General features: G+C 34.0%; 1 protein-coding gene across 1 annotated transcript; it reads right to left on the bottom strand.

The window, feature by feature from the left end:
• Positions 1–576: 576 nt before the first annotated feature.
• LOC143553711 (small polypeptide DEVIL 16-like) lies at positions 577–1,170 on the bottom strand. Its single transcript, XM_077043645.1, has one exon. The coding sequence runs from the start codon at positions 789–791 to the stop codon at positions 585–587; it is 207 nt and encodes a 68-aa protein (XP_076899760.1). The 5' UTR covers positions 792–1,170; the 3' UTR covers positions 577–584.
• Between the last annotated feature and the right edge of the window lie 22,595 nt (positions 1,171–23,765).

Here is a 23,765-nt window from a genome sequence, read left to right as displayed (position 1 = left end):
TAAGTTTTACATCAATCGACTCGTATTCTAATTCCGATCAAAAGCCCTAAAATATCAGTTTGAAATTTGAAAAAAAACATAACGTCGTTAAGTTTTTTTTAACGGAGGTCCAATGAAAATAAATAATGTGAAAGTTGGGACCAGTGACAGCTACTTTCAAAGTTGGGATTATTAAAATCCAATTTTCCTAAAATTAAACATCAAAGAGTTTTTATATTCTCTTGTACGTTTCCAAATTGCGTCATTATGCAAAGACCAAGAATAAGAATAATAATAATAATAATAATAATAAAATCTGACTGATTTAGTGAGGAAACCTAAATATCACCTAGATCTGAATTAATCTAGACTCATTTATTAAACCATCCATTTTGCAATCTTAAGTTAAAGTTGAGTTACCTTCTATTGAGAAAGAAGATAAACCAAACCCTAAACAACAATAAATTTGAAACCCCAAGAAAATTCATAATAACACAGATCTGAGGTTTCAAAGAAATTAATAACCTTTTTTTGTTGTAAACTTGTTAAAGAACATGTTGTAATTAAGAAGATGAATAATAAGAAGAATATTAATGTGATGTTAATTATTTTTCTTTGTCACGCCAACATACAAGCATAGCTATACAACGCCTTACAATGTAGAATTTAGCTCTTTGTTTCTTTGCTATATCGCTACACTTCTCTCCAAATGTTTTGTTGCACGTGTCTTCCACGTGCCCATCACCGCCGCCACCACCACCACCGCCACTGTTGCAGCCGCTTGTCTTGCTAATGCTTTCCTCTACTTCCATTTTATGAATAATATTGATAAGTAGTGTACCCTTAGGAGCTTGTTACTAGTACTCTCTTTCTAGCTTTCTCTCTCTCTCTCTCTCTCTCTCTCTATATATATATATATATATATGAATGTATGTTTATATATTTACATACATATATATGTATAAATGATCAGAGAGAAAGAGAGATAAAAAGGGTAGTGTGTTTTAAGGCAATGGTGTTCATAGGTTTTTTTTATATATATGGAGTCAAATCTTGTCTCTCTTTATGGTGGGATGGTTGGAGATGTTTGAATACTAGAATGCATAAAAGTGTACGAAAGAGACTTTTGTATTCAAAGAGAGTCGTAGACAGTCCACTCTGAGAGCCTGTTCTATGATAATTAATAATTTATTCGGCTACTATTGTACCCTTAGGTTTATGTAAGTTACTAACCCATTTTGTGATAAAAATAACATAACTTCTCGTCCCTCTCTAGGGTGTCCATTTATATCCATGTTTGCTTATTCAAATTATTTTTCTTCTCTTCTATCAAATATAAGAATATATCCTCATTTTGATTAGCCCAGATTTCTTGCTAATGTAATATTTTTAGCCTTTATATCTTATAGACATTTCACGGCTACAATGTATACATAGATCGACTAATCAAGTCACAAAGAGTATTAAGTGAAATGTAATGACAAATACATTAATGGTTGGTATAAGAGCAGCCACAACATGGCCCAAGGTCCGGAGGACGTGAAAAAGGGGCGGACGGGCAACATGGCCCAAGGTCCGGATGACGTGAAAAGGGGGCGGACGATGAGTGGCATGGACTTCATTGTGGAGGAAAGTCCATGGACAAAGGTACGTGGCTGCAGCCTAATAAGCGGGGTGAGGTGTATGGCCCATGGGTCATCACTCCCTCTTACAAACACACACACACAATTTTAATAAATTTTAATGAATTTTGTGAAAGGTTTGTTGTTTTGAAAGGAAACAAGGGTTATTGGAAAAAGTTTGAAATATGAGTTGGAGATGACGTGTTAGTTTGTGGAAATTTGTTGTCGTGGGTATGTGCTCTTAGGGGAGTACTAAACAACTAGAATACCAAGCATGCTACACAAGTGAGGGTTTTAATGTAACACTTGCAACACTCCCCATTGAAATTGCAACTTGACATTTGTATGTATATATATATATATGAATAATGACAACTACATAAATATTGTTGAGTAAGATATTGCGTCTACTAACTGCTTAAATACAAGGCATGTGTAACATCCTAAAATTTCGTATTTAATAAAAGAAAGTTGTGTTTAGTTATCGGGCCTAAATAATTAATTAGTATTATTAAAGATCATGGACTTGGATTAATTAGAATGGATCGAAGGATAATGGGTCTTAGGTCAATGGGCTTTAAGGGATATAAATACCCCTTAAACCATCCCTAAAACCCTAATCCTCATTCTTACCTTCCATATTTGTCTATCACACTCAAAAACACACACCTGAACATATATATACACGGCCGTGAGGGTTGGGGCGAAGTTAGGAATCGAGTAGACGATAGTTCAAGTAGATCTTTGTTACACGAGCTATATACAAGATCTAGGATTCTTAATCAAGCAAAACGAAATCAAACGAACACGACAAGGTATGTTTCGATCTTAAAGTTTACGTTTTTATATATGTTTAGCCTTGAAACTTGAGTCTAGAATAGATCGGGTATAAACGAGACATAAAGTTGCAAACTTGATGAACCCGAAAATGGAAACGGCTCGAATAAGTGAACCCTTGAACCTAATTGGAACGTTTTAGCTTAAAAATATTAAACTTTACGATTCGTTCGGGTCAAGATTAAGCCGCAATCGGACTAGGGAACGGTTGGGGCTGAGGCCGAACCATAATAAGCGAACAAAGGTCGTAAAACGCATGTTTTGGGTTGATGAAACGAACTCCGACAGCAGCGAGCTGCTGTATAACTTCGCTGGGTATAAGTTCGCTGAGTGTATAAGTCCGCTTATGATCAACTTCGCCGTGGACTAAGTTCGCCGCCAGTTAAGTTCGCCAGATACCATGTTGCTGGTTATAACTTCGCCTAGTGACAACTTCGCCTGACATATGTTCGCTTAGGGTTAACTTCGCCAAGTTAAATTCGCCTAAGGTTAAGTTCGCTGATGTTAAGTTCGATGCTAGCTAAGTTCGCTTAAGTTAAGTTCGGTAACGAATCAGATTATGAATCAGACTTAAATCGTTATGAGGAATGAGTTAACGAATTATAAAATGAATTAAAATCCTAGTGAAAATGTGTTAAGACAGTTAATGTAAATAAAATTTAAGTGTGATCTGATAACGAATTAGAGTGTGATCTGATAACGAATTACACTTAATTCGTTATGGAAAATGTGGTGGTGAATAAAATAATAATTTAAAATCTTAATGGAAAATGTGTTAAGGCGGTTAATGAAAATAAAATTTTTCCAAGCTGACTTGGCAGCTCGACCCCAGCCAGGGGCTCTGCCCTTGGACCCTGCTAGGGGCTGCCGCACCTAGACCCCTTTGCCAGGGGCGCTGCCCCCGGACCCCCGTTCGTTGAGGGTTATATAAAGATAGAAATACAATGTAAGTAGTAGTAGTTAATTGATACGTGTAGTTATTATACAGTCAGCCGTGCGCAACCGAAGAAAGGGATTACCATTAACGGTGAACGTAACCGCATACAGGTGAGTTTCTAGTCCTATTTTCTTGTTATGTTTTTGGGGCTGTGTGCATACTCGACGTGATTGTTAATACATTTATCTTAAGTGATAAGTGTATGCCTTATGTGATTATGTGAAAGGCAAGAATGATTGCTTGCCGGTACGTGAACGATCTTCGGATATTGCACATACTGTCAAGCTATAATGCTATGTATGAAATATGAATGACATGTATGTACGTTATGAATGAATGTAAGAGATAGACAGGTAGAAAATGGACCAGACCCTAATAATATCTGTGATGGTAGGGAACAGACCCTAATAATATCTGTGATGGTAGGAACCAGACCCTAATAATATCTGTGATGTTAGGGACCATACCCTTATAATATCTGTGAGGTTATAGGGCGGAAGGCTCTTTAAATAGGATGGATAGTTACGTAAGACAAGTAAGTAGGAATAATGTACACCCCTTTGGGCGTGTGTGCAAGTATGTGAACCGATTGTATGTTGTATGATTAACTAGAACTCACTCAGCGTAGCTGACTTTTAGTATGCACGCAGGTAAGTAGAATGAGGCAGCTCGCTTGAGGGGACACGTGACATTGAATAAGAGGCTGGCATCGGAAGGCTCAAGAAGTTTAAGTTTAATACTTTGATTTATTTTGAAAAACGAGATGTTGTTTTAAGACAAGATATGGTTGTTATGAAATATTTTATGAAAGTTTTTATATTCCGCGAATGTTTTAATTAACTCTGATATTTAGAACTGCGTTTATGAGTAAATCCAACGTCCAACGTAAGGCACCGGTGACGGGGCCTTACAGCATGCTTCACAAATGAGAGATTTATTTTGACACTTACTTATCCTACAATACTAATCGTCGAAATTGCATTTTAACACTTGTTGTGATTATAGAAAAATGATGAAAATGGAAAATCTAATAAATGCTAGATAGCAACTTTTGATGCAGTTTCTCACTAACTCTATTCACAAATAATTATATGTACATGATATTAATTATATGGTTATTGTTTATCGAGTTTGTGTTCTCCTTGGTATGAGCTACATAATTTATCAAATTAGCATGTTCAAAATAGAGCTAAAATTAATAAGATATCAATGCTCAAAGTTAGGTGTGTGAAATCGAAAAGCTGCGAAATTTGTGGAAATTTATACCACATAGGAGGATGGAACCTAGGAGTGATATATGACAACCTTAATCTAAGGATATTGTTTCTTCAGCTATAAGGAATAAGCAGGGATCCTAATGTTAAGAAGCACCCATGCAAATGCACACGTGCGTGCCGCGTGTAAGCGTTGGCAATGAACATAATTTGACATTTTAATATGGTTGCGCACTTTCCATTTCTAATTGTTACGATCAACCTTTATGTTTTTTAATGTTGGTTGCGAGCTCAACTTGAGCTTGTTTTTTTAAGTTGGTTCCTCCTGTTCAGGTTACCAATGCGCCCATTGCCACTAACTGTCACGTGTGTTGCTACTACAAGGTTAACAGTAATGGTTCCCACCAATTCCCATAGCCTATATTCCCACTGATGTCTCTCTTGTAGTAACCTAAAGCATATCCCAGCGTATGTAGTACCACCTATGTACCGATTTTCTCGGAATGTTACATGCAGTCGATCTCGTAAACCCATGGAAGATGGGGATCGATCTTGCCCTTTACATATGTGTATATATCATATTGTTTTGGAACGCTAAAGGTTTTCAAGTGTGATGTGAAATGCTGACAAAGCGTTGGCAAAACACTAGATGCTGGAGCATTTTAAACTGATTTTGGAACAATACTTTTAGGCATGAAAATACGTGTTTAATGGTATGAACATTTTTTAGGTAAGGCACTTTGTATAGACGGTTAAGTGATGCGGGTGTCTCGAGATAAAAAAATATATATACATGCTTTTTAGGTAAGGCACACTTTGTTTAAAGGCTTTTTCTGTATTTGCATGTTATATATGTAACCAACATTGAAACTCAATTCTTGAACAAAGTTTAATTAGCATGTAACTCAATCATACATTTGGTTCAATCGCTTACTGTTTTGTAAATACACTATGAGATTATGAAAATAATATTATATAGGCATTTGAAAAATGTGAGTGCTACAAATTAAAATGTCACATGGGAGTAAGTTAGGTACGTTTGTAATGATTCTTTCTTTATTTATATAACTTTTCAGGCTTTGCCTTTTACTAAGAAAAGCTTATATAGGTAATGCACACACATTTTAAACTCATTTAACAAGCAATGAGTGACTACATCATATATAATATGTTTCTCAATTTCTTTAATTTGAACAAAAGTTATTAAACACCCTTTACTCACCATTTTCAAAACACTAGAAAATGTTTCATCCAAATTAGTCCATCTATTTTGACTTTAGCCCTTAAAATTACATATAATTTTTTACACATTTTCAAAACATTTAAAATGTTTCATCATAATTGAGTCCTTCTCTTTTGACTTTAACCTTTCGCTGTAGATGACTTGCATATAATTAAGTTTGTAAACAAACGTACACCTGATAGATTTTCTATTCTTAGGAGAAATATGTAATTTTAAACTTTATTTTCTACCATCTATTATACCTCATTTTCGTTAAGACATTCAATACTTTGAAAAAGAAATTCCATTAGAAATAACGTTGAAAATAATGTACAATCTTTCCTGAATTATATATAAGTTTACCTTTAACTATACAATCTTCGTTTTTAGGCGCATTAGTATTCTTAAAATATCTTCTAAAATTTCTAGACTCATTTGCTTGAACAACATCACTCTTAGCAGTACAAAGCTTAATAAACTTGTCTTTTTGCAATGCCACATACAATGGGTCTTTATGTAGGGGAGTAAACTTCTTAGACGGACTTTCCCTTCTTCTATCGTTACTAATGGATCTTTATGTTACATGTTGTTGGAAGCTTTCTATTATAGTAGTTTGGTAACCATCACTAGCACGCTAGCACTATATATTTTGGTATTATGCTTTGCATACATGTGTTATTGGAGCCAGAGGTTTCACGGAAAGCAACATCTCCATATTTTAAGATAGAAGTGTGGTTTGCCTACATCTTACATTACCTCCCTCCCTAGACCCTACTAATAGCTTAGATATGAATTCCAATTTTACTGGGTATGATTATGGTTTGCTTGAACAACATCACTCTTAGCAATACAAAACTTAAGCAAAAACTTATCATTTTGTAGTGCTACAAGCAATATACTTTGTCAATCGGTGAAGAACACCATCACCCTTAGAGGTCTTCTCATCTTGTTGTGTTTCTTGACTTTCTTCCATTTGAATCATCTATTTCAGTTTTTAATGGAAATGCAAGTTATATGTTTCGATCAAGATCCCACAATATCTTTTATAACATACTAGCTGACAAACCATCTAAGCCTACTTCTAATTCTACACATATATCCATCAAGAGGGACTAGAACCCCTCTGCCACTTTAGCAATGAACCCTTACCACGATTCTTGATGCTGCTAGACCATAAACCCTTTAATAGATCCCACAATTTATATTACTTTTTTTATATTACTCAATGGATTTAACACAACTTAAAACCCAAACATAACAGAACTTTTATAAATGGCTTACTTAAAGCTTAAAATAAAACGACATTCCCTAAGATATAAATATATATGATGGGACGTTGTTAGTCAAATACTCCGTAGGTTATTGTGTTTTGAATTCTACATGGCATTTGATACTTCTAGCCGTTCAAATTAAACACTTGTTAAGTCCACTTTTCTAGCAAAACTAAAACATTTTAAAGTGTATTTAATAAACAATGCATCATTTGAATCGACTTAATTTAACATTTTTTTAAGGTAACTCTCTCATTAAACCATTTTAAAGAGATTCATTGGTCGTGACTGTTTTCTCTATAATTCTCATATGTTTATACAAATCTTTTTTATTTTTTGAAAATTTCAATTCTGTTTCTTTTATAAACTACATCTGGATAATGGGTAAGCGAGCAACAAGCTGCGCCGCTATCCCCTTTTGAATCACAAAGCCTATTCTACTAAATATAAATCCTTGGTTCCTCGGGCTCTGCGAGTCACTGTGGACCACCTTCTGCACCCGCTCCAAGAAGCGAACCGCCTCGGGAGCTAACAAATCTTTATAAAATGCCCTGACAAATCTTTATAAATTTCCACAAACTGCTTAAGTTTCAGGTAACACTCTCTCATTAAACCATTTTGCTCCATAGTTCTTATATTTCTATACACCCTTGATATCTTTTAAATAAATTCATTGGTCGTGACTGTTCATTATTTCAAGAGCACATTTCATTTTGATCCATCAAGTTGGAGGGAAAAAGCGTTTTTATATATGGCAATTAGAAAACAATGGATAAAAACCTTTTATTTGTTTACATTTTCTCTTTGATTTGATAGCAAAATATAGTCTTTATGTAGTAGATGTACGATTTGTCGAATAAATCAATTTTTAAGATATAGAAAGAAGAAAATAGTGGATTGGCCCAAAAAGTCATAGTCAAATTTTGTTAAGGGACACGTGCGTCTCTGACAACGAGAAGTTGGCGTGCAAGTATTAGAGCAAAAGTTACCACAATTGAACTTTGGAAAACAGTAAAAACTAGTATCTTACCCGCGCGTTTGTCGCAACTTATATTGGTTGATGTTTTGGTTGGTTACCACAGTTGTATAATTCGGTTTTTATCAACAAAGCCGAACGATAAGACAAAGTCTATGCAGTCAAAGCTTTTCTTTAAATAGATAAAGTAGTTGATATAAGGAAAAGAGTCGATCTAGAAGATTTGTGAAATGTCTTCGGGCCAGTTGCTATGAGGCAAACGATAAAAAACCAAAACCAACTTGACAGTTTGGGTAACTCGGATGGTTTATACTCGGGTTTCGGGTGGATTTTGGTGGGGTTGTGTAATCGAGTTCTGGCCGAGTTATTAGACATGCGCGTTGCAGCGGAGCGCGTTAAATGAATCACATGTTCAAAGGCTACCACACGTTGCAGAGAACTTGGGTAGTAACGATCTGATCTGTTTACGATAACTGTTTTGTGATCAAAATTGAAAGTCTAAAAGTTTTATTGTAACTGTAAGAGTGTAAATATTTTATGACTAAAATGGAAAGGCTAAAAGTTTTGTGTCAAAAGTTTGATACTAAAAGTATTTTAACAAAAGTTGAGTAACATAATTATAAAAAAAAATTCCAAAAATCACCCATGTTAAAAGAGAGATTTCAAGAATGACCTTTCATTTTGTTAAACCCCCAAAATGGCCCACCTCACAAAAGAAAAACAACATATGAGTTAAAATAAACTATAATAATAAAATTTTAAATTAATTTTTCAAAACTCACCTTCACGCCTAGTTTGAAATCAAGCCTCACGTTTACTCCTAGTTTGAGATCAAAACTCACCTTCACACCTAGTTTGAGATCAAAACTCACTTCATACTGGTTATATCAACACTCTCATTCACGGCTTGTTTGATATCAAAAGTCACCTTCACGCCTACTTTTGATGGCGCGTGTCGCGTTCTCTTTTGACGTTGAATCTCATCGACTCCTACAGAAATTTCATCCTGACGATAGGTTTTGGACAAACCATTTTCATAATTTGACAAAAGGAGAAGTCATTCTTGAAATCTCTCTCCTAACATAGTTCCTTTTAAAATTTTCCCTAATTTTAATTATCAAACCTGAGAGCGGAGAATATAAAGATTTAAAACTTACATGACTAAACTGTAAGTTTAGAAGTTGGGTTAAAAGAAATAATTGCTAATTACATACCTTCATGATATTAAACAAAAAATTAAAATACAAAATCATTAGAACGCCATATCCATAAAAAGTGTAGTGAAGAGGTGCATATCAATTTAGTACAAAGTCTCATGTTGTACAAGCAATAAATAGTGTACTTTATGAGACAACATAATTTTGATAATTAATAGTTTTCAGCAAACATGCAAGGTAAAAAAAATGATTATTACTTCATTAGAAATAATAATAATAATAATAATAATAATAATAATAATAATAATAATAATAATAATAAAAAGATGAAGGGGGAGAAATGACACCACACATCCAACAAAAGTGTAGTGAAGAGATGCATGCCAATTGTCAATGCAGTATCAAAAGCTCATGTTGTTGTACAAACGATAAATACTGTACTTCGTAAGACAACACAATTTGATAATTAATAGTTTTTTATGGCGTTCAAGAATATATTGAAAGCGCATAATTTTTTTAAAATTGTAATTTTATTACCAAACACTTGATCAAAACTAACAAACAGCTAGCCCTAAAGCTTTTACACCAGATGTAAATACACTTGATTACAATAGTCAAACCATATTTACAAAGAATATCTCAAATGAAAATGAACCTCATTTTTCCCAACCTTAACAAGCTAGTTTCCCCTTCTTCAACCATATAAACAAGTTGTTGAAAGTGCTCTCATTACCCGCCTTTCATACGCTTCAACATGTCGTGATGATGATCGAATGAACCACTCTTTGTTTGCTTTCCTGTTCCTTTAGATTAACGTGGAGTTTAAATAAATCATGCACCTCAATAGTATAAACAAGTAGTCGACCACACCATACTAACGAAAAGTCATATGACAGAGGTTGCATAACATGATGTTATTTTATGTTTTACGACTCTTAAGGAATCTTCACACAAATGGCATCATTCTATCTTGTATAGGACCCCTCGTTTACATAAGGCATCCGATGTTCCTATCCTTCTCATTTCCGCTTTCCATCCAAAAAAGATTCATTTTTAACAGTACCCATTTATTCCAATCAAGGGTCAACACATCGTCGGTTTTAAGTGCCCTTCTACATGATTTTGAACATGTTATTGTCTTATCAAAACCCCATCTTGAAGTGTGTGCATACAATGCATATATGTGTGGACCCTTGAGGGGGGGGAGTGAAATTCCACTTATTTTGACGTTATTTTACTAATTTTGTGAAAAAAACATTAACAGTGGCGAAATGTTAATCATGTATTATGTGGTGACGTTGATAGCTGAAAGACAATAATGCATGCACCAATCGACCGTATGCTGATGGTTGAGTGTTATGTACCTTATATCCAAGTCTTGATGCAAAACTACTATCAAGCTCGGGGTCTCACCGGAAGCAATCACTCTATTCGTACGGGGTAGAGGTAAAGCTTTATACATCTTACCCTCCTCAGACCCTGTCATAAATTTGTTATTGATGGGATTTATTGAATACGATGATAATGATGATCTTATTGTGTTATCAAGCTTTCCACTTCCAAGAATCTTTCCCCAAGCCCAGTTTTATGTCTGGAAGAATCTCCAAGCATTCCCATAACTCCAGCTGAGAGGTTTCTCCCCTAGCCAAAAGAGAGTATATTCTAGTAAAAAGAATAAAATAGATAAAAAAAAATCTGGTACTTTAAACAACATATGAAAAAATATACATATAAAAGAAATTGTTACATCGAGTTCTTTCGAATTTTAAAACTCAATGAGTTTCCGGATTAGGTTATGAAAATATTGTTTAAAACTACCGTTAACATTTAATCCTATATAAACAAAAATGAGCATAATAACACTCTAATTTGAGCACGGATATGGTTATGTTCTGATTAACCCACCGGACTAGAACTAAACATTAGTAACACTTTTTAATAATTATTAAACCAAAATCAAGCTATTGAAATGTATAACCAAACCAAATCGTTGCTAACGGTTTGACGTTGGTTTAGTGGGGGAACGGTCTATGTATGAAATTAACTAAATGCAAGCTGTCATAGATTTAGTATATTTAGGGTTTCTCATCTTGTCTGAAGGACATTAAAATGGCCAAAATTGGAACATACAATGTCTTCTGGTACGGTACAGTCATGCACAAGGGGGGCATTATGAGGCACATGTCTCGTCTGCTGCTTACATGTGTACCTTTGCCTTCATAGGATTCTATCTCCAGATGTATATAAATAGTTTACATTAGTTAATCTATTTAACTTGTGTCTTATATTGTTTCCATGAATAATTTATTATTTACTAGGTTGAGGCCTGTGTATTACACGGGTAATTAATAAAAATTTTATACTTTAACTATTAAGTGAAATATAATTAACAATATGCCCCCCATATTTTTTTATACAATTACAATTTACATTAAAATTACATAACTAAGATTACACAAATATGTTACAAATAAGTGAAACATTCAATGTACACTACATTTGTGATTGTAATGATTAGTATACATTGTTTATCACAAATCAAAATCTTTAGTCCATGTCTGCTTGTAACTCTTGATAAGGTAACATATATGTATGCTTATAACTCTTCATATAGCCACATATAGTTGTCCGTGTACGTATAGTTGTCCGTGTGACAAATAAGATTATTCAAGTACACACCAACCATAGATAAATGATAGTATATCAATGAAACTAACAAAATAAAAAATATTCATACACATAAAATATCATACCTTTTAATCAAATAAAAATGAAGGTGGCGCTGCGAAGCTAGGTGGAAATTTATCTTTCAACAATAATAAGATAACAGTAAGTTTTCTTGTACTAATAAAGATAATTGAAAACTTGTTAAATTAATATGAAGTACCTCCTTCAGTTTGCTTCCACAACAACTAAGATACTGCAGAATCATATGCTGCGACATGTTGGAAAGCTTTCCATGCAAGTTTCCTTCTAAAATGTTGATCATCTTTGTTTGCTTTAAGGAATTCTAAGAGTAGAGGATAGTATAGGGAATCAACAACTACCAACACATCCTTGTGATTCTGTTTAAAAAAGTTTAAATACAAGAAACACATTTATTAAGAAGCACGAAAATCATTTAATAAGAAGTAATTGCATTTCTTATTAAACATTATATATAGTAACAATAACCTTTGTTGCAGCTCTTATCATTGTAGGGCCACCGATATCAATGGTCTCAATCCCATCATCAAAAACTCCATTTGCAGAGGTAACTTTTTCATAAAAGGGATATAAATTCACCACCACCAGTTCAGATGTACCTATAATAATGCTTAAAAGTTGATTAAATGTATGTACATTGCATTTGAAACCATTCAGCAGGAATATGACAGAAAACTAATTATACAAATAAACGTTACATGATCTGTAAACTGCACATAATAATAATAATATCAAATAATCAATCATCAATGATTAACCTATCACGAGTTGTATAAATGACATAATAAGAAATAAATAAAGATAAAGATTTTTAATAAATGACACAAAATGAAATATAAAAAATATGTATGTTCAACAGATTAGATATACACGGTTTGTATAATGAACCATGAAATTTAAGGAGTCATATGCACAAGATAAATGAAATCTATAAGTCATACAATTTTTTAACTAAAATTTGCACAAACAAAATATATATATAAACAATCTGCTTAAATGGAAAGCAGCCAAAGGTATATTGTGCGACAAGAGTTTCCCGACTAAACTAAAGGGAAAATTCTATAGGGTGGCAGTTAGACCTGCAATGCTATATGGAACAGATTGTTGGGCCATCAAGAAGGCACAAGTGCGGAAGATGGTGGTAGCAGAAATGAGAATGCTACGTTGGATGTGTGGGCACACAAGGCTAGACCGAATAAGAAACGTTGTGTTTCGCGAGAGATTAGGGGTGGCGAACATAGCAGACAAGATAAGAGAGGGGAGATTGAGATGGTTTGGACATGTAAAGAGAAGACAGACGACGAATCTTGTTAGATTCGTAGAAAACATTACTATAGAGGGGAGGAGGGGTAGAGGACGACCGAAATTGACTTGGGATGAGAGGATTAGGCATGATTTGATAGACCTAAACCTCTCCGAGGACATTGTTGAGGATAGGAATTCGTGGAGAAGTAGAATTAAAGTTAAGGATTTTTAGAGAGAATTGAATACCTTAGGGCTTAGACTTAACTTATTTAGGTCACATACCATAATGGTATTTCCCTTACATATATTATTATTATTATTATTATTATTATTATTATTATAATTATTATTAGCTTTTATATAGCTGTTAAACTGTGATCTTATTATTAATATTATTATAATTAGTAGTAGTTTTTATATAACTGTTAACCTTTGATTTCCTTTATTTTGCTTCATACACATGTACTTAGAGCCGAGGGTCTCTCTGGAAGCCACCTCTTTATTCCTTTGGATAGAGGTACGGTGTGCCTACATCCCACCCTCCCTAGACCATACTTATAGCTTTGCTGTCGGTGGGATTTTACTGGGCATGATTGATTGATTGATTGAAACAATCTGCTTAAAAACAAAATCCGCAAATACATATTTTTTGCAGAAACATAACCTGCTAGAAAATTGGAGAAATTGTACATTATCTACAACCTGAATATACATTTGCTAAATCACTTGCTGTATAAACACTTGCACGCCTCAACAAGCAGAGTATAAAACTCATTAAATTGATGACAAATTATAACACATCTATTATAAAAATCAAAATATTTTCATATGAAAAACCTATTCCAACATATTTTATAGCAAAATGTGTTTAAATGATACTGACCTGTATCAACCCATTCTAATAGTCAATCCATTACAACATTACTGAATTCTAATACTAATAGTGAAATAGATGGCCAAGCATAACCTGATCATATGAACATACATGTTAATATTATTTAAAATTCGACATGATTATATAACTTATATATATATATATATATATATATCACTTTTGACCCTTTCTATATTTAAACTTCAACAAAAGAGAAACATCAAATTATTATAGAGCAAGTACACCATATTTGGTTGTCAATTATGTGTGAGGCTGTGACCTTATCAGGATTTTGTTTTCTCAACTTGTGAAAAGTGTACAAACTATGATCATAAAGTAAGCATAAAATACATATGTTTTAATATTATAATCATATTTATTACATCTGATTGTTCTATGCACCAACATTTTTATGACTCTAAACGTGTATAAATTAATTTAAACTTCAAGCTAAAATTAGATGAAAGAAGATTATGAATTGAGAAAAGTGCAACCCTACTTTTGAAATTATTTTCACTTGACAAATGAGCTATAAGATATTGATATAAAATGTTGAAGGTTAACCCGACTCACCCCATACGAAAATGACCATGTTGACTCATCACCCGTCACGCCAATTTGCCACCTCTATAATAGGGGATCGATCATTCAGTCACCTAAACGCCTGCAATCCTGGTTTAAATATATATAAGAAAAAAAAGCATTGCTTAAAATACTACTTCCCTTAAATACTCAAACATTATGATTTGACAAAAGCTATAGAGAGAAAGATTGTGAAAGCATAAATAAAAGAAAGTAAAGATCAATACCAGGTTATCAAAATTGGTCCGTATTGCCCACAAAATATATGGGTTTCCTTGTTGTATGAGCCTTCACCAAAAAGAAAAACATAATTAACAGAGGTAGAACTCAATAAAAATGGTTCCAGCAAATAAGCCATTGTGTTTGATGTTGTTGCAAGTGTAGCTGAAAATAGTTAAACAACTGGAAAGACAAATCAATTTTGAAAATTATAATAAATAATGTTAAACAAAAGATCAAATGGATGCTAGAAAAATATACAAATATAATCTATTAAATTGTGTTCCGTATCTTTTTAACAGCATTTCATCAGGAATTCAAATCAGCGCTATTCAAAATCAACAAATATTTCAACAACTTGAAATTTAATTCAAAAACTGAAGCAATTTCAAACTTTGGCAGATTAGTAACATACGAATCAAAAAGGAATAACTAACATTAAATCGAAATCGAAAAATTAGGAAACATAAAATTGCATATTAACAACTTACAAATCGAAAAGAGATAATCACCCACCGATTATGTGTTCATGGATTACTATGAATAGAATATAGGGTTCCGATATTGTGAGTTATGATGAAAAACCCGTTGTGAAAAGGGTAGGCTAAGGATGATTTTTTTTTTATTATAAATCACCCATGGATGGTTAATAAACCCTAAATAAGTTATAGGTGGGAAAATAATAATTCAGATGATTGAGGATGGGACACCCGTCGTATATTGTGAGGTATAGTGGAGAGGGGCGATAGTAGTGGTGGCGGCCGTGGAGAGGGGCTATTTCGTTGGTGGTGGTGGAGACCATGGAGAGGGGGCGATAGTAGTGATGGAGTTGGGAGGATTTTGGAATTGAGGGTTTGATCGGAATAAAAGATAGTATGTTTGAAAAACAATAAACTGGGTGGGTAATGACCAGGATCCATGTTTTGAAAAATGGGTTAAAAAGTATGAGAATGAACGTGAGTGTGAGAAGTGGCATATAGTAGTAGTTATTTATTAGAGTAGTAAGATTATTTGATATTCATCATTTGAAATTAACTTTATATTGTATTTGCGGATGATGTGGTAAAAGCTGCAGTATGGTACCACATGCTGGTCAAATTGCTAGTGTGTCGTTTTATTGAGCATTTATTCAAAACTTAAATAGCAACATTAAAGAGGACAGATTTGGTTTTCTAAATAACACAATGGTCAAATTGACATAGAATATTAGATAACTAGGAACATCATCTTATTGACCAAAACAAAGCACATGGGCCACTAGCAGCAGCACGTCCGCTAGTCTGAGTATATGAACTTAGAACCGACGTCTCTGACTGATGCGGCGTTAATAAACTAATGTTTCAAGTAATTATGCATCAAACAAGTTCTCATTGACGCGTATGATCAGTTCGAAGAATATGAACACGCATCCCTTAGTGGCTTAGTTCAGTGCACTGAAACAACATCCACAAGCCTGGCCCTCAGGTTAAACATGACAGCCTTATTCATTCATTCAACTTATATTTTGGTACTTCATTAGTGTCATCAGCAAGTGGGATACAGATTGTAATATATTTTGTCTAAGAATCCTAATTTTGGTTTAAACATTATGCAAATACCAGAAGTCTCTGATCATCATTAATCACTTCAAATTATTAAAGTGAAAGAAAGTAATAGTTGAGAAGAGTAGAGGACAAACCATATACATCTATATATATTTGAATAGCTAAACTTATAATATACATAACCAATTTTAAGTTGAGATATGCCACAATTATCTAACACTTGTATATGTTGTTTTAACTATGAGACGTAAGGGGATTATTTAACCACACCAATGTACAGGTCGTTATGTGTTCTCGCAGTTCTCTGTTTAAAATTGGTTTTTATAGGTTTTATGTTTTAGTCAGACGTCTTGAATAGCTTTTTGAATCGTATAATCATATTTCAAATGAAAGTATTTTGTGGTAACATGAAATAAATAATCGGATATAACAAAAGGTGACCCCTTTATAATAGATAAATAATCGGATAGTACAACAAGTTCTTTTATGTGAAAAACGAAGTGTGAAATTCATAATAGAAATCAGACCATGTGACCCCTTTATATAGAGTTTATTTAACCACGTTTAATTGACAAGCGGCTATAACTTTTTTATAGTTATCGTTCGGTAGAACACAATTTGTAGTAACTTGATTTACAACCACTTTTAAAGATCAATCTACAAGCAGCTTTTACAACCGTTTCCCTACTTGGGACGCTACCCCAAAACCCCACTTGGGAGTCACCTCTTAACTCCCACCAAGCATATTTTGCGGTACCTTAAAGATACTATTTGTCGGTACAATGTACATGAGTTACATTCTTATTCTAATGCAGACTGGGCTTGGTGTCCAATTGATCATCATACCACAACATGACCTTTTAATTAATGAGTTACCTTCATATTTAATTAACATTTTAACTACACAGATTTACATGTCAAACTGTTTACGATCTAGTTATTAAACGTATTAGATTAAAGGTATATTGGTTTTTATTAATTCAAACTATCATCTTTTGGTCGTTACTGGTCCCATCTTTTAACGTATGTGTTCCTAACGGACCGTGACTAATTAATAGAATCCTAACACCGTTACTTGCGGGTCGTCGGAAAAACGCTTTTGGCCTGAAAAGTCACATTTTTGTCAGAAAACTCAATCTGAACACCACCACCAACAGATTCCGACGATGGTTCTAGGGTTACAACGATCTCAATAATTGAGCTTTTACAACGTTCTTCCGACGACCTACAACTAACAACGTTATAATTCTGTTACTTGAGGACCGTTGGAAACAAATATGATAAAAGGTGGGATCGTTATCACCAATTCGTTAATTGAGACCGAGAGCAACCAAAATATGATGATTGGGATTGATAAAAAACAAAACACCTAGATTAAACATGTTAAAATCGGATAATATAAAAGACGTGTACATATCTTGTTTGAGTCGCCTCAGTTATTGACTAACAAGTTTGCCGTTTGCATCATGGATGAGATCGGTATCGAAAAATACTACTGGTACCGATAACAAGTAAAAACCATATATTGAATGTCGTGCCATTTTTGGTTTGGTACCAATCGGTACCAGGCCACCAGTACCATTGAAAACACCGACAATACCAAAACCGAACAAAACAAAAACTGGAGGTGGACAAATAAACCGGAAAACCGAACAAATCCGAAAACCAAACCAAAATCGAAATTGTTTAAAATCGATTATGATGAAACCGTTTTTGAATCGATTGAAACTGTAGGTTTGAAACCGGTTTGTAATTTTCTCCCTCAAAATCTAAACCGGTTAACGAACAAAAACCAGTAAAACCGGACCAAAACCTATCGTAACTTGGTCAAGAAACCGGTTTCAACCGAACCAAAACCAATCATAAACCAGTTTTGACTTTTATTTACCAAACCGAAGCGGTTCGTGCACGTCAAAAATAAACGGTAAACATACCGGAAAATGAAAAACAAATATAGGTATGTTATAATATTAGCCCTAACTTTAACAAGCTTATAATATATGAACTTCAAGAAACAAGGAAATATGAGAATATGAGAATATGAAATTTTATTGGATGCCTATTAATCGTAACAATACATGGTATATATAATACCAAAATAACTCTTTACAAGGACTATTTGAGGAGACAACCTCACATTATTGGTTTGACAAAAAGGTCTCCTCACATTATTGGTTTGAAAAAGGTGACATACACAATTGTAAAAACCGTCGGTAGTGTTATAACACTCCCCCTTGGATGACACCTTTTCAAAACTTCGGGGTTTTGAAGTACTGCCTCATTAAAAACCTTGCCAAATAAAACCCAGTGGGAAAAAACTTTAGCTAAGGGAAAAAGAGTGCAGTATATAGCTCCCCCTCAAATTGCAGGTCGTTACATTGTTCGTACATGGCGCATGCCAATATCATGAACATGTTTCCTGAATGTTGCTGTGGGAAGTGCTTTTGTGAAAAGATCAGCTGAGTTGTTGCTGGACTGGACATATCTCATTTCAACCTGATTGTCTTTAATAAGGTCTCGAGTATACTCAAAGTATCTTGGTGGTATATGCTTTGTTCTGTCACTTTTGATATATCATTCCCTCATTTGCGAGACACAAGCTGCATTATCTTCATAGATAGGAGTTGGAATTCGATCTTTCTCTAGTCCACAAGAAATCAATATGTGTCGTGACATAGATCTTAACCATACACATTCTCTTGAAGCTTCATGCAATGCAATGACTTCAGCATGATTTGAAGATGTTGCAATGAGTGTTTGTTTCTGAGAACGCCATGAAATCGCAATTCCTCCATTCTTAAATACATATCCAGTTTGAGATTTTGCTTTATGGGGATCAGATAAATAACCTGCATCTGCATAACCAACTAACTCTTCTTTTGAATCGTTAAGATAAAATAAACCTAAATCAACAGTTCCTTTTAAATACCGAAAAATATGTTTAATGCCATTCCAATGTCTTTTAGTAGGGGATGAACTGAATCTTGCCAATAAATTAACTGCAAAAGAAATGTCAGGTCTTGTACAGTTAGTAAGATACATAAGTGCTCCAATTGCACTGAGGTATGGTACTTCGGGACCAAGAATCTCTTCATTATCTTCGCAAGGACGAAATGGATCATTGTCAACATTGAGTGATCTAACAACCATCGGTGTGCTTAAAGGATTTGCTTTGTCCATATTGAAACGTTTTAAGAGTTTCTCAGTATAATTTGACTGATGCACAAGTATCCCATTATGCATATGCTCAATTTGTAAACCAAGACAATATTTGGTTTTTCCAAGATCTTTCATTTCGAATTCTTTCTTTAAAAGAGCAATTGCTTCATTAATTTCTTTTTGTGTCCCAATTAAATTTAGATCATCAACATACACAGCTATGATCACATATCCTGATGTTGTCTTCTTTATGAAGACACACGGACAAATAAGATTATTTGTGTATCCTTTGCTTATCAAATAATCACTCAAACGATTGTACCACATCCTTCCAGATTGTTTCAGTCCATACAAGGATCGTTGTAATTTGATGGAATACATTTCCTTAGGCTTTGAGCTTATTGCTTCGGGGAGTTTAAATCCTTCGGGAATATTCATATAGATGTCACTATCTGGTGATCCATACAAGTAAGCTGTGACAACATCCATAAGACGCATCTCTAACTTTTTAGAGACTGCTAAGCTGATTAAATATCTAAACGTAATAGCATCCATAACAGGAGAATACGTTTCTTCATAGTCAATTCCTGGCCTCTGAGAAAAACCTTGAGCTACAAGTCTTGCTTTATATCTTGTAACTTCATTTTTCTCATTTCGTTTTCTCACAAAAACCCATTTATATCCTATAGGTTTCATTGACTTTGGTGTAATGACAATAGGTCCAAAAACCTTTCGATTGTTTAGTGAGTTTAATTCAGCTTGCATAGCATCTTTCCATTTGTTCCAATCTTGTCGATTTTTACAATCATCTACAGATTTTGGTTCAGGGTCATCATTTTCATCCATGATATCGCTTGCCACAGAATAAGAAAATATATCATCAATATTTTCCATTTCATCTCGATCCCACATTATATGTGATTTACCATAGTTTATTGACAATTCTTTATTGGAATCATTTATTTCTTCCTGAGGAAATGTTATATCATTTATTCTTTCCTGAGGGAAGGTTTTGTCAATCATTCCTTCCTTAGGGTCAGTATCCTTCTCAGAACCCTTTCTTTTTCGAGGATTTTTATCCTTTGAACCGATTGGCCTTCCACGTTTTAAACGTTTTTGAGATTCATGAGGCGCATTATTATGGTTTTGCTTGCTTGGAATCTCAACTCGAGCTGGAGCATTAGCAGCTGGTATATGAGATTTAGTGATCCTGTTTATATCAGTAAATGCATCAGGTAACTGATTTGCAATTTCTTGTAGATGTATTATTTTTTGAACCTCTGTCTCACTTTGTTTTGATCTTGGGTCTAGGTGTAACAATGATGGCACACACCATGATATATCTCTTTCTTGCCTATACATCACTTGTTAAAGGTTCAAGGTATCTTATGATGGAAGATGTTTCATATCCAACATATATTCCCAACCTTCTTTGGGGACCCATTTTTGTGTGTTGTGGTGGTGCAATAGGAACATACACAGCACAACCAAAAATTCTAAAATGAGAGATATTTGGCTCATTTCCAGAAACAAGTTGTGTGGGAGAGTATTTATGATTTGCACTTGGTCTCACGCGGATTAATGATCCAGCATGCATAATTGCATGACCCCAAATAGAAACAGGGAGTTTTGTCCTCATTATTAATGGTCTAGCTATTTGCTGTAGGCGTTTGATCAACGACTCGGCTAAGCCATTTTGTGTGTGTACATGAGCAACAGGGTGTTCTACAACAATCCCCACAGACATGCAATAATCATCAAAAGCATGTGATGTAAATTCCCCCGCATTATCAAGCCTTACTCTTTTAATGGTATAATCCGGAAAATGTGCACGTAATTTGATAATTTGAGCAAGAAATTTTGCAAAAGCAACATTACGAGTCGATAATAAAGAGATATTAGACCATCTGCTGGATGCGTCTATTAAGACCATGAAGTATCTAAATGGTCCACATGGTGGATGAATGGTCCACATATGTCACCTTGAATTCTTTCAAGAAACATTGGTGTTTCTTTATCGACTTTTAATGGCGAATGCATTGTAATTAATTTTCCAAGAGAACAAGATGTACATTGAGGCATTTTATCTATTTTATGGATCTTTTAACCTTTCAGTGGATGCCCATGTGTATTTTCAATGATCCTTTTCATCATTGTGGATCCTGGATGGCCTAATCTGTCATGCCATAAGTTTATGATACCAGAATCGCAACAATTTTCTTTGACTGCCATATGTGCTTGAGGCACATTTATATATGTATAATGCAAACCAGAATGGAACATTTGCAATTTTTCCAATATTTGATCTTTGCTTATGATATGCAAATATTTTTCATTACTAACAGTCCTTGACTGAGTATCATATCCATTATGATATATGTTTCTGAAACTCAACAAATTTCTTGTTGATTTTGGGGAAAATAAAGCATTTTCTATTTTGAGCTTTGTACCATTTGGTAATGCTAAATTAGCTTTTCCCACTCCTTCTATCAAGTTTGTAGGACCTGATATTGTATTGATGATCCCTTTTGTTGGTTTCAGTTTATAAAAATATTTTTTAGATCTAAGTATAGTATGCGTGGCTCCACTATCCGCTATACATATATCTTCTTCATTTGTTTGATCTTGTGCTCCGGTGGTTTTCATTTTAAATCTTGAAAAATATTAAGAAAAAAAATAAGTGTATAACGAAGACATATGATATTTTAATAAGAACTTTATTTAATTGAAACACAAGTAGTACATGAAAGAGAAACTACATAATTAAAGATAATGAGAACACACTTAATAATTGCATCTAATTAAAGTAGTCAAGCAACTTTGTTTCAAAATTCTACCCCAAAGTCTTCAACGCTCAGCTCAGCATTGATATTATTAAAGTTATCAACATGGTTCACTTCTTTCTCTTTTCCTTTTAGAGAGGCTTGGTACAGTTCACACAGATGTGGAGCTGTGCGACAAGCCTTTGCCCAGTGGTTTGTACTTCCACATCTAAAACATGAAGTGCCATTGTTTTCGGACCTACCAGCTTCATTCCATTTATTTTGGTGGTTGGAATTGGTATTGTGTGGGACATGATAATTATTGGCTCTCTGGTTACGACCACGACCACGGCCATGACCACGACCGTAAGAGTTATTGTTCCATTTGAATGGATGCTTACGATCATTAAAATGCCTTTTGTCAAAATGACCACGTCCACGGCCTCGTCCTCGACTTTGTTCCCATTTATGATCAGAATTTTTATGAGAACTTTTGTGAGCAACATGTGCTTCTGGTATTGCTAATGAACCCGTGGGACGAGATTGATGATTTTTCATCAATAATTCATTATTTTTCTCTGCTACAAGGAGTAATGCATTTAAATCAGAGTATCTCTTAAAATTCTGCAAACGATAATGTGTTTGCAAATTTATATTTGATGCATGAAACGTGGAGAAAGTTTTCTCTAACTTTTCTTCTTCTGTTACGGGGTACCCACAAAATTCTAGCTTTGAACAAATTCGGTATAAAGCAGAGGTGTAATCATTTACCCTCTTAAAATCTTGGAACCTAAGACTGTTCCATTCATCTCTAGAAGTAGGAAGTAAAACTTCCTTTAGATGACCGAATCTGCTTTTCAAATCTTCCCATATCATATATGGGTTATCATAATTAAAATACTCATGCTGTAGTAATTCATCAATATGTTTATGGATGAAAACATCAGCTCTTGCTTTATCCTGGTCAGAGCAATCATTGTATTCTTGGATTGCGTCTAACACATCCATAGATTTTAAATGTCTTTTGACATTTGCTGTCCAAGACATATAATTTTCTCCAGAAATGTTGAGTGCAGGGAATTCGAGTTTTGCTATATTTGACATTTTGTTGCTTTGTGTCTATTACCTTTCTTGGTTAGGATATAAGCGGCTCGTGCTGATAACATGTTATAATATTAGCCCTAACTTTAACAAGCTTATAATATATGAACTTCAAGAAACAAGGAAATATGAGAATATGAGAATATGAAATTTTACTGGATACCTATTAATCATAACAATACATGGTATATATAATACCAAAATAACTATTTACAAGGACTATTTGAGGAGACAACCTCACATTATTGGTTTGACAAAAAGGTCTCCTCACATTATTGGTTTGACAAGAAGTGAAAAGGTGACATACACAATTCTAAAAACCGTCTGTAGTGTTATAACAAGGTACAGATTATGTTCT

This window comes from Bidens hawaiensis, unplaced genomic scaffold (genome assembly GCF_021521415.1).
Source record: "Bidens hawaiensis isolate Kalapana, Puna unplaced genomic scaffold, B.hawaiensis_p1.1 tig00017353_1, whole genome shotgun sequence".
NCBI lineage: Eukaryota > Viridiplantae > Streptophyta > Magnoliopsida > Asterales > Asteraceae > Bidens > Bidens hawaiensis.
This window is presented reverse-complemented; position numbering and strand designations above follow the sequence as displayed.